Raw genomic sequence first — 12,890 nt, forward strand, 5'->3', positions numbered from 1 at the left:
CCCCCGACGCTCCGCCCTCTCCCGTCTCCTTGAAACCCGTTAGCCCAGCTTCCAGACAAAAGGGCTTTTTCTTTCTGATTGGCCCGTTTCCGGTGGTCTGCAGTCTGGAGCGGAATGACCTGGACTTTGCTGATTGGTCCTTTGAGATCGTCTCCGACAAGCTACCCGGAGACACCCAAATGTCGCTCAGTGGAGAAAGCGGGCTGCGCACACTGACAGCCTGCAAAGCTGTCCTGCGGAAGGGACCCTTCCCCTGGAAATCACTCAGGATCTCTTTGGGATTGATTTTCGATGTCATTTGGGTTCCCCTCCGAACAATATACATTTCTCAAGGACTGAGGACTGCCTTGTCCTTTCGTTTTTGTCCTCACCTTCCCAGAACCCTCTGCTGTGCCTGGCCCTTAAGCATTTGAATGAAACTGCACATGCGTGAACAATCGAAATGCAGTCTGAGCATTTTAATCGGAAAAGAAGATGTTTTGATCATAAAACCATCCCACCCCTCCCTCCTGAAATGAAAAATTGCCCGAATCCTCTCCCTTTGTTTAAGTAACAGGACGATGTAGACTTTTTTAGTTCCCCAAATTTTTTTCGGAATAAAGATTCCACAAACAAGACAAAGAAAAAATGCATGGCTCATCTCATCAATCTTTTTTAAAGAAATACTTGATTTGAGTTTTACAATTTTTCCCCCATTCTTGCTTGCCTCCCCCCAGACCCACAGAAGACATTCTGTTAGTCTTTACATCATGCCCATGGTATGCCTTGATCTAAATTGAATATGATGAGAGAGAAACCATATCCTTAAGGAAGAAGCAAAGTATAAGAGATCGCAAAATGTTACATAAGTTAGCTTTTTTTTTAAATTAAAGGAAATAGTCTTTGGTCTTTGTTCAAGCTCCACAATGCTATCTCTGGATACATTGCAGATACCCAAAATTGTCCCTGATTGTTGCACTGATGGAATGAGCAAGTCCATTCAGGTCATTTCATCAATCTTTATCATTTGGGGGGGGGATTGCAATGAGTCGAATGGCTTAAATAAAACTCAGACTCTATCAAGCATTTTATTAACTTGATAGACTTTGGTTGGGATGAGTAGCAAGGCAAGGGATGTATGGAGTATGGAGAGGAACAGAGGGTAGGGAGAGTGGAATGGCATGGGCTGGATAAAGAAAGAAAAAAAGAAAACTTTTATTTTTATTCATCTTACTTATTTGCCAGTCAAATTAATTTCTCGGCCCTCTAGGACAACTGGGTTTCCAAGTCTTTAAATTATACAGGCTACATAATAAAAGCATTTTATTTCTTCCCTTTCCTTTTTAAAAATGATTACTAGAAGAGTACTGGAGATTTTCCTTTCCACCACCCCATAAGATTATGTTTAATGTTCAATCAACAATTAATTCAGCTGTCCTTGAAGTAAGAAGAGCTAGTTAATTTTCTCTAAATTAAGAAGACTTTGGGGGGGGGATTGAAGGTTACATTTCCCCTCTTTCTAGTTTTACAACATATCCCTAAGTAAATTGTATTTAGCTATTTCATGGGGGAATATGACAGTATCTTTTTCAGATCTCTCCTCCTAAATTGCAAGAATATATATATATATATAGTTGATGTCCATCTTTTGTTTCTTTGCCTTTAGAGCCATTTAAAAACAAACCCAGAACTGATATTATTATTACTATTATTGTTATTATTATTATTATTATTATCATATTGAGTAATATTGAGCAGGACAGAGTCAGAAAGACAAAGGAAAAGAAAGAAATGAGTCCCGACTTGCCAAGGAGTGGGAAGGAAAAACAGCCAATAATGTCAGAAATGAGATTCGACTCCATGCCTCTATGCGGAGGCCAATGCAGTCCATTTTGGGAAAGGAGAAGACGTCACCTCGAAACCGACTGCACTGCGGCAAAAACGGATTACCTCACCGAAAAGGGCAAAGAGAGGGTTCTACGTCTATTTCCTGATCAGACCCAAGGCCGACATCACGTTTTTTGCCTAGGAACGGAATTTCTAAAGATCCCTAAAAAGGTCCCCGCCCCTGTCTCCGCCCTGATTCTATTTGACATTCGAAGGCGCGTCTTTGGTAAATTCGCAATTAAAATTCTCTTTTGTTCCCTCCCCCGGCTCTTACTCGTTTCCGAAACTACATTTCCCAGAAATCATGTCTCGCTTCCTTCTATTGAAAAAGACTGCAGTTCCGACGAGAAATTCGAGATGTCGCGAGAGTTTCTGCTCCCCTTTAGTGAGCGCCGCAGGCGGCCATTTTGTTTCTTTTGACTTCTTGCAAGGACGAAGCAACGCGCTTGGCGCGCTGTCGACACCCTGAGTCCCTTGTGGTTTCTTCTTGCTCTTTTGGCGATGTTCCCTCTGTTTAGGAGGGCTTTGAGCCGCTTCTCGGGTAAGCACATTTGTTTTCTCCTGTTGACCGGTTAGCCCTTCAAGCCAAACTGGACCTTCCAATAACCTTGAATCCCATTGTGGTCCCTCTCGGAGGTCTTAGTGGCTTAGGCGGCACCTTCGCCTCCTTTTGCCAAGCGTGGTGCCCTAGGAGCCCATCGGACTGGAGCAGGTCCTCATCCGCGCCTTGGGGGGCAGTAGTCATTCTGGGCTCCTGGGTGGAGGAGGGAACCTGGCACGCTCCCCGCTGTCCAGCCACCTTGCTGCCCCCCAAACCCAGCCCGGCCTGGGCGATTGCTCCCTTAGTTCCTCTGTGCCAGGGTTGCCTTGACTTGGGAGGGAATGGCATTGTACCAGCCTCTCGGATTCTAGGCTCTGCCCCTCCTGCCCAGGATGCCGCTAATCGTTCCCGGAGGCGTAAGAAGCTACTAGCCTCCCCCTGGAGGCGGCTAACTGTGGGGTGCAGGGTGGCAGCATCAGGGCCAGCACAAGCATCTCTTGTCCGCCGTGCCCTTGTCAAAATGAACCCTTTAGCACTGGCCGATGTGGGGTAAAACGTATGTGTCGTTTGGAATTGCCTATTGGATTGTGATGAAACTTAATTTCCCTTGTTCATTTCGAGCCGGATGCTATGACCTTGACCCTCTCTTTCCAATGTTCTTTGCCCTAATCCTTTTTTACTCTGTTGCAGGGGGGGGAGGCGCTGTTGGAGGTGGGGGGGGCCGAGCTGTTGGAGATGGGGGGGGGGGTCCAGGGAATGTGCTTGAGTTATTGTCTGCCAATGGAAGGCAGCTTCTAAAATGGCTACTGCAGATCTGGCTCAGCCCACCTTTATGACAAAGGAAACCCGAATTCATACCCCTGCAATGCGCCAAGGAAAGTCACATGACCTGTGCCGCACCCTCCCCTCCCCAGTCTTGCCTGAAAAGAAATGGTATGTCTAGGGTAGGCTGAAGAAATGATGTAGCACAAAGGAGGGGGTTTGCACTCCCTCAGGAAACAACCTTTTTCTGTTATACAGTTTTTGTAGCCTATTTTTTGTTTTTTAGCCTTTCTAGGAAGCCTTTGACTGAATGAATGAATGAAAGGATGAATGAAGCTTTTAAGCTTATTCTGTACCAGCCACTATGCTAAGCGAAGGGGATATAACAAAGCAAGACACTCCGTTTTCCAGGAGCTTCCTTTCGAATTTTCATAAAGACTATGTAGATCAAAAGAGTGGAAAGAGGGGGTAGGGCATGAGGAGGGTGGGGTCCAACAGATCCCCCCCCTCCCTGCCCTTTTAGTCAATTTTCATGCGCTTTGCAGGGTGGCTCATAGTCTAGGATTGATTATATAAATGGATGTTCTTGAAGATGTTCAAAGAAATCAAATATTAATGTCTAATCATCTTTTAAATAAAATTTTCTACCTGTTTACTTGCTAGGAGGAAGGGAAGGAGATGGGTCTCCTGGGGTCATGTGGACAACCTGGACTAATTATATCGTGATCATCCCGGTGCTATTTCATCATTAGCATATGGAGATCATGGTTGATCTCATAAGAGGCCATTTTCCTTTTTTTTTTTTTTTTAAATAATAGCATGTTTGTTAGAACTGAAGGGGCCTTGGAGAGATGATCTAGTCATCTGGTGTCAAACTTAATTAGAAATGGATCCCTGCAAGCCGAATAACATTATAATATATTGAGTTTTTTATTTTGTGAAACATTTCCCAATTACATTTGAATCTGGATCGGCTGCACTTGGGAGTTTGACACCTGATCTAGTCCAACCCCCTCATTTTACAGATGGGGAAACAGAGGCCCAGAGAGGGGAGGTCCCCAAGGACCTCACACAGCACAACTCCCAGGCCAGTGCCTCGCTGCCACTAACCTCAAGAGGTTGGTACAGTAAATTTAATTTTTAAATTTTATGCCACCCATAGAGGGAGCTGGGGGGAGACAAAGGGCATAAAGAAATTTATGCATGCTATTATGTGGTTATAGTGCGGCTCCATTACATCTTAGTTGGGGGGGTGCAATAGCAGAGGTAGTTGGGAGGGGGGGGGTGACAAGCAACTATACTCACAAGATTTTGAAGCTCCTCTTTTTGGAGTAGGGAAAGGCTAGGACTTTTTCCCCCCAGGTGTATACAGGATCATACATTTAGAAATCTCTTCCACTCCCCTCATTTTACCTGAGGTCTCAAGGGGTTAAGTGACTTGCTCAAGGTCAAAGGGAGTAATTTGAATCCAAGTCTTCTGATTCCACTATGTAGTGCTGGTTTTACTAGAGTCATGGCTCCCGTGGGGGAGAGAACTTTACAAAAGTGCTTTTTATTCATTGTGCTTTATGGAGATATTTGAATTTTATTTGCCCTTATACTTCATAGTTTGGTGGCATCTCATTGTAACATATTAACATATTTTGCAGATGATGCATCATAGTGGATAGAAAACACTCACCATGGAATTGGGGAGACCTCAATACCTTGAAAATTGAGGATCAATCAATTCACTGACTAGTAATTGGTATATGTGTATATGTATATACATATATATCTTTTTTTTTCCCAGGGCACCACACTCCCCTCCACAAAATAAAAGTTAAATCCTATTAACTATGATCCTTTGGATGCCAAATCTTGATTTCCTGGGTAATATTTGAGACCATTCTTAGTTCACACATAAGATGTTCTAAAAATTGGGTTTTCCTTCTCATTCTACATAATTTTATACCATTTGGAGGTAATGGCACACTACTCATTTATATAAGGACTATAGGGAAAAGAGCACTGCCTCTGGAGTCTAGGACTGGGCTTCATATTCTTCCTCTGAGCTCACTGACATTTGGCAAATCACTTAACTTCTCTGGGTCTCATTTTCTCATCTTTAAAGTAAGGATATTGAACTAAATAACCTGAAGTTCCTTCTAGGTTCTAGATTTATGATCCTATAGTCTTGGTTGAGGAAAAAGTGAGTCTTTTGTTTTGGGTCTGGGTGAAATTCTGCATAGTATGGTCTCATTCTGTGATTGCGTTTGTCTCCATTCCTGCTTTGTTTTATGCTTTTTTTATATTTTTATTTTAAGCAAAGGTGTGTAGTGCCATAAAGTCATATACTTGTTCTTCCTGGTTATGACTAAATAACATTCAAGCCTGCTCTGGTTTCTTGAAAACTGATACACTTCTTTGTTTTGTTTTTAGTTCGCAGCTTTCAGCAAACTGTTGAGAGGCAGAACCACCAGGACAGGCTGCCTAATTTTCATGATAAGTATGGCACCCCAATATTGCTAAGTGGAGCCACTTTCTGTCTTGCCATTTGGGCATATGTAAGTATCATTACATCCCCCTTTTAGTATAGAATTATTGCTGAGGGAAATGTGGAATGAAAGAGAACTTTCTTAAAGTATTTACCTCAACATTTAACATGGTATCTAGGGTGGGGAAAAGGGGGACATAGAAGTTTCTGGATTATATGGGGCATTATTGACTAGTTCTTCTGTGACTGTGGAAAGTAGAATTTTAAAGAGGAAAGTATCCAGGACAGAAATAGGATATGTGTGCAACTGAATGTGAAATTTCCATGAATATACACTGTAAAGTTTTAAGAGGAGTCTGGCTTTGCCTTTCCTTTACAAGGGAGCCATGTCTAACATTTGCAAAGGTATAACTGAAAGCTTTTTGAATCTCCTAGGCGGCAACACAGATTGGAATCGAGTGGAACCTGTCCCCTGTTGGCAGAGTTGTCCCAAAAGATTGGAGAAGCCAGTAAAGGAGAAATTCCTTTTCCTCAGAGCTGTCAGAACTGGCACCATTCTGGATTATTCCAAAATAATACGAAGTAAAGGTAGTCTGTTATCAATTGTAACGTCACATTAATGTAATAAAATGGATTTCAAATCTTTGTTGTGTAGATTTTGTTCATTTCCCATATAAAAAAGCCTGTGCTCCACTTAGCTTAATGGTCTTGTGAATGTATTAGTATTAATATTTAAGGAGCACTGTTGCATTTCTACATTAGCTTTTCCCCTTCCCAACAAAATGAAGATTTGGATATCACAGAGAAGCTAACTTTGCAGTAGTTTTAACTTATAAATCAGAAATGGTATTGAGGTCACAAAACTATGTCCCATGCTATTTGAATTCCCTAGTTTGCTATTGAAGTGACCACCAAATTGCCATTATCTGTTGCACTTCTGCTTTTATCTTCTGTTTAGTAGATCGAGTTGTCATTGAGACCTAAAGGGAAAGATATCCCCTTCAAGAGGTCACAGAATCAATGAGAAATGGCCTCCATCCTGTCTAACCCATACCTGACCATACATTTGCTGTCAAATAAGTCATCCAGTCTCTGTTTAAAGACCTGCAGTGAGGGAATCCACTATTTTTCAAGACAGCCCCTTCCTTGTCAAAGCTAAATTTGCTTCTTTTATGACTTCCATCCCTAATTCTGCCCTCTGGGGCTAATCAGAATTTTTCTAATCCCTCTTCAGATAACTCTTCAAATACTAAAACATGCTTAGTTTGGTCTGTGTATGGAATGATCTGTTCACTAGTTTGAATCTAGATTTTATGACTGTCTTCATGGTAAATGTCTTACATTCTCATTTTCAGATGTAAACATTTTGTAATCTTGCTAGTTAATGAAAACTGCCTTCTATCCCACCCCCTCATTTGAAAAAGAAGATCCTTATAACAAATAATGTATAATCAAGTCAAATTCTTGGATTGACCACATCCAAAAAATTTTTGTCTTGTTTTGTACTACCCTGATTCCATCACCTCTTTTGTCAAGGAGGTTGGTCTTATACGTCATTATGAATCTATTGAAATTGTGGTTGGTCATCACCTTGATCAGAGTACTTAGGTCTTTCAAAGACATTTAAAATGTTACTGAATAACTTGTTTTTTTCTGCATCTACTCATCTCATTCTGCATGAACTCAATAAGTCTTCCCATGTTTCTTAATAGTGTAGTAGTACTCCATAACATTCATATAACAGATGTTCAGCCATTCCTCAAGTGATGACTATGCCCTTTCCAGTTCTTTGTCACCACAAAAAAGACTTGTTATGGATATTTTTATTCATAAGGGTCTTTTTTCTTTGATCTCTTTGAAGGTATAATCTTACTAATGGTATGATTGCTGGGTCAAAGGATATGTGCAGTTGAATAATTTTTTTTTTCACATTGTTCAAAATTGCTTTCTACAATGGCTGGGCCAGATCACAGTTATACCAACTGTTCATTACCAGATCCACTTTTCCACAGCCCCTCTGGCATTTGTCTTTTTCCTTTTTTGTCAACTTTTCTAGTCTGCTTTGAGATATAATTTGCATTTCTCTAATGATTTGGAGGATTTTTTCCTCTGTATTGAAAGCTTGGTTTTCTTTGAAAACTGCATTTTCAGATCAGTTGGGGAATGGCTTTTGCTTGCTCTTATTAATATGAATGAATATCCTCTGTCTTATTAGAGAAACTTACTGCAAAAATTGTCCGGTTATTTGCTTCTCTTCTAATTTTATCTGCATTGGTTGTGCCAAAACTAATTTTATGTGATCAAAATTGTCCATTTTAATCTTAAATTGGCTTTTGCTAGATAATGCAACACGGGGGGGGGGGGATATATGTTTATGTGCTTTGCCAAGTGTTTAAAAATGTTGTGCTTGATGTGCAAAATAAAATTTCATTGAAACCAAAGTAGACTGGGTAGTATGTTTTTATAGCAATATAATCTGGCTGAAGTGTCTGTACACTGGCTGTAGCAAATTAGTTTCTCTCAGTTTGGAAAATATTTAGCATCACCACAGAATTTCTATGTATTTAGGAAGTAAAAATTTGATGTAAAAAGACACTGCATTTGGAGTCTGAAAAACTAAATTTAAATCCTGATTATGACACTAGTGCAACCTTAGTCAATTCTCTTTTCCCTAATGGACCTTATTCTTTCTCTGTAAAATAAAGATTGGAAGAGATGATCTCTAAGGTTCTTTTGAAGTTTAAAATCTAGAATTTTTTTGAGATCATTTGGAAGATCTGACATTTCTCTTGAAATATTAATATAAGCTGAAATTGCTACAGAACAGAAAGGTTGTACCTTAGTCAAGGAAACAACTATTCTTAGTCTTAACACACTGACAAAGAAATGTCTCCTGAAACACATTAGTTTTTCCGTTCCCTTCTTTTCCATGTATCTTACACAAACTAACAAATCAACTTGTCAAGTATTTTCCTCATTATGAAGGGGAGGAAATAGGTTCTTCACTAGCTAGTAAAGTCTTTGTTTTACCCTTTTAAAGCTGTCTTCAGTTGAGAAAGTACAGTACAGATGATACCCTATTCTAGAACAAGTCATAAATATCATTGAAAACCTTTGCTCTTGAATCCAGGCTCTTTGCAGATTTTTGTCCCTTTGCTCACCCTCATAATCTAATGCTTTAGAAACTACTTTATCTTCACAACAACCCTTGGGAGGTAAGTCCTATTTATACACCCATTTTACAGTGGAGGAAAATGAACAGGTTAAATGAATTGGGGTCACACAGCTACCAATGGTCTTAGACGGTATTAAGATTCAGGTCTAGGTTTTTACAAGGCAATGGGGTTAAGTGGCTTGCCCAAGGCCAACCAGCTAGGTAGTGTCTGAGGTGGGATTTGAACTCAGGTACTCCTGAGTTCAGGGCCGATTCTCTATCCACTGCGCCACCCAGCCACCCCAGCTCTTTCTGACACTAGATAGAGATGTTGGAACTTAGAAAAGGTTTCCTGTAGAAGGTGTGATTTATATGTTATGTTTGATTTCCTATATATAATTGATCACATTTCTTGCTTTCTCAATGGGTGGGGAAGGGAGGGAGAGAACTCAAAAGTTAGAAAATAAACTAAAAAAAATTTTAAAAGGAGAGATTTTAGTTGGCACTTGAAGGAAGATAGGGAAACTGGTGGTGGTGGGGCAAATATGAGAAGGGAAAGCATTTCAGGTGGGAGGGACAGCCAGAGGAAAGGCCCAGAGCCAAGTTGTAGAGTATCTTGTTCATGATCGAAAAATATGTGGTAGGAGGAGAGGCATGTTAAAATGTAAGAGTGGAGGGAGCATAGGTCTTAAAGGACTCAGAATAGGAAACAGGATTTTGGATTTGATCCTAAAGGAGCTTGTTGAGTATGAGTGTAACATGATTGGACCTGTAAGTCAGTTAACCACTCAGACCTTTTGTTTCCTATTCTGTGAAATAGGGATTATACTTGTTTTTCCAAAATTGGGAGAGCACTTTTTAAATCTTCAAGTATTATAAAAACGTGAAGTGTAAAAGTTAGCCTGTCAATAGTTTTAATGGTCATGCTATTGCAGTTATAGGAAACCTTTCATGGATTTTACCTTGTCTAGGGTCAAAGGATATTCTTTTTCACCTTTTTAGATCTCCCAAGAAATGAGCATTTCATGCAGAAACAAACACCTTGAAAATCTCAGTGAATCTAGGATTTGAAGGGGTCTTAGATCAGGTTTAACTTTAAGTGGTTTTTCTGTCTGAAAACCATCACCTTATGATTAATTACTTTTTAAGGAGTTGAACTGCATATCATACAAAGAAATATCATAAATGCTTTTCTCCTTAGTTTTGATTTTCCATATAAAATTTTTGTCCTAGGAAGTATAGAGAGAATTGCTAGATAAGTAAATTTGAAGGGGGGGGGGGGTGAACCTTTGGAACAGACTTCTTAGAAGTGAAAGGAATATAAAGTTTTAAGTGAGAGTAAATGCAGTATTACTGAATTTTCCTAATATTTTCATTCAAAAATGAAATTATTCCATTATCTGGGAACTAGTTGACCATTGTCCTTAATCATCTGAAGTGTAATGAGCATAATATGTAATATCAGTATCTGTAAAATAGGGATAGTATTTGGATTGCTGGTATCATAAGGTAATTGTGTCTCAAATATTTAGGCAACCTTCAAGTGCTACCGAAATGAGTCATCTATTAATTCTGGAGAATTTACATCTTGTTCCTATAAAAGAAACTTCTGACAAATACTTGCAGGTAAGAAAGTCTTTAAAAGTTGCTGAAAAAGACATAAAATGACCAGGAAGCAGACCACTTTGATTCTTAAGCACAATCATTGGGTGTGTACCAAAGGGATATGAGCTAGGTGGTATTGGTTACCTGATAAGATGCTAGGGCTTTGAAGTTGGGGAAAATTTATACTAGAAAAAGGAATAGAAAAGCCTGGGAGAATATTTCTCTCTTTGTATTAAGGTATTTTTCTAGACTATTCTCCTTTAAAAGCTCAGACAAATATTTTAATGGGCAGATGCTTCACTAATAGGTTTTGTTGTTATTCAATCATTTTGCAGTTGTGTTAGTCTCTTTGTGGCCCCATTGAGAGTTTTCTAGGCAAAGATAGTGGAGTGGTTTACCATTTCCTTTTCCAGTTGATTTTATAGATGAAGAAACTGAGGCAAACAGGGTGAAGTGACTTGCCTAGGATCAAGTAGCTAGTAATTAAGAGATTAGATTTGAAGATATCAAGAAGATAAGTATGTCCGAATCCTCGTCCATCTATTGTTCTATCTACTTTGCCACCAGCTAGCATTTATTAAATATCTAATTCGCCTCAGGCGCTGTGCTAAGTGCTGGAGACACAAAGAATGCAAAACCCAGTCCATACTTTAAAGGAGTTCATAATCTAATTGGGGGGTGGGGTGTCTAATATACAAATAATATAGCCAAGATAAGTCAGGGGGGTCATTTCCTAGGGAAGACATTAAGATTAAGGAGGATTAGGAATAGTTTTTTGGGCAGCTAGGTGGCAAAGTGGATGGAGCAGTGGCTCTGGAGTCAAGAGGACCTGAGTTCAAATCCTGCCTTAGACACTTAATACTATTTCCTAGCTGTGTGACCTTAGGCAAGTCACTTAATCCATTGTCTTAAAAAAGAAAAAAAAAAGAAAAGAATGTGGCCAGGAATGGTTTCTTTCAGAAGGTGGGACTTGTGCTGATACTTGAAGGCAACCAGGGAAGCTAAGAGATGGAGGTGATGCTTAGAATGAGGTCAAAGTCTATTGGCTTTGAAAGGAGGTTTCTGAAAATGTTCCAGGATTTCAACAATGCCTACCCAGCCTGCTTTAAATGCTGTATCCCAGAAAGATAATGAAATGGTTTTATATGTTTGAATCTTTATGATTCCAGTCCTGGATATTTGCTCCAAGGACATCAAAAATATTCATAACACTTTCTGTGATAGGGAAAAAAAACCTAAATGGGTGACCATCATTTGGAGGATCACTGAAACCTGTTTTATGTGAGTGTAATGAAATATTAATGCTTTATAAATGATGAATAGGAAAATTTCAGGGAAATTTTCAGCTGATGCTGAATTTGTATCATATTATAATGGCTACAAAAATAGGAAGTGGATGTGTGATTTAAATGATACAGGAAACTCCCGGGGGAACAAAGTTTCTCCACTGATACAAATGAGGCATTTTCTCTAAAACTCATAGTTACTTAGATTAGAGCACTGAAGGATAAAGTGATTTATCCAGGATCATACACCTCAGAAGTAGCATTTTAAGTCAGGTTTTCTTGATGTACTTATAGTGTGTGTGTGTGTGTGTGTATATTCTTGGCTTATATATTTTATAAAGTTTCTTATCTGTTATGCCACTGCCACTCTCTCTCTCTCTCTCTCTCTTTTTAAGGTTTTTGCAAGACAAATGGGGTTAAGTGGCTTGCCCAAAGCCACACAGCTAGGTAATAAGTGTTTGAGGCTGAATTTGAAGTCAGGAACTCCTGATTCCAGGGCTGGTGCTCTATCCACTGCACCACCTAGCCGCACTGCCACTGCTTTTCTAATATCAACTATGTTACTGAAAGACTTCCAGAATTCTAGTTAAGGAATCTTAACTCCTCAGTCTGAATACTGAAGAATTGATCCTAAAAATAGCTTCTCTGTTTTATATAGGGGAAGGGAGGAGGGACTATGGGTTCTGGCTCTGTTCTTGGGAAAGGTCAGTTCTCAGTTTCCTAAAACATTTTCTTTGTTAAAAGAGGAATGGAAGAGTGTAAGAACAGAAGGCAACAAAATAACAGGTTGTGTAACTTTTCTACTTTAGAATGTAGTAATATTTTTGGTCAAGTTGTGAGCTTTCTAAGTCGTGGACCCTTGCTTCTTAAATGTCGGATTTGTTGACATTTTTAATTTTTCTCAGAAATGTAGAGAGTAAGTAAGGATGTCTTCTAGGCTAAGTCTTGTTACACTGTAGGTATCCTTTTCCTTTGAAGAATGGTGATTTTCCAAGAGTTTCTAGCTCAGAGACAACCTTGAGAAATCCATAAGAAATATAATGTGTGTATGGGAGTAATGTATACAGTCATACTGCTTTCAGTGATACTAGTTGGTGATTTAAAAAATTAGGATGACAATATAGCATCAAATGAGATAATAGATATGTTATGGGTTGGCCTATCTGTTCATCTATTATTAACTTGTCTTTATTCTATCAT

The 12,890-nt window shown here is 39.4% G+C and overlaps 1 protein-coding gene across 2 annotated transcripts; it reads left to right on the top strand.

Annotated features, from left to right (window-relative positions):
- Window positions 1-2,265: 2,265 nt before the first annotated feature.
- On the top strand, window positions 2,266-7,076 carry COX7B (cytochrome c oxidase subunit 7B). Of its 2 annotated transcripts, XM_074200686.1 has the most exons (4): window positions 2,266-2,407; window positions 4,195-4,287; window positions 5,591-5,715; window positions 6,081-7,076. In XM_074200686.1, the coding sequence occupies exons 1-4, from the start codon at window positions 2,368-2,370 to the stop codon at window positions 6,156-6,158; spliced, it is 336 nt and encodes a 111-aa protein (XP_074056787.1). In that variant the 5' UTR covers window positions 2,266-2,367; the 3' UTR covers window positions 6,159-7,076. The 2 variants fall into 2 exon arrangements, with proteins under 2 accessions (XP_074056787.1, XP_074056788.1); XM_074200687.1 differs by lacking the exon at window positions 4,195-4,287 and having other exon boundaries at window positions 2,273-2,407.
- Window positions 7,077-12,890: the final 5,814 nt, after the last annotated feature.

The sequence above is a fragment of the Macrotis lagotis genome, chromosome X (genome assembly GCF_037893015.1).
Source record: "Macrotis lagotis isolate mMagLag1 chromosome X, bilby.v1.9.chrom.fasta, whole genome shotgun sequence".
Classification (NCBI taxonomy): domain Eukaryota; kingdom Metazoa; phylum Chordata; class Mammalia; order Peramelemorphia; family Peramelidae; genus Macrotis; species Macrotis lagotis.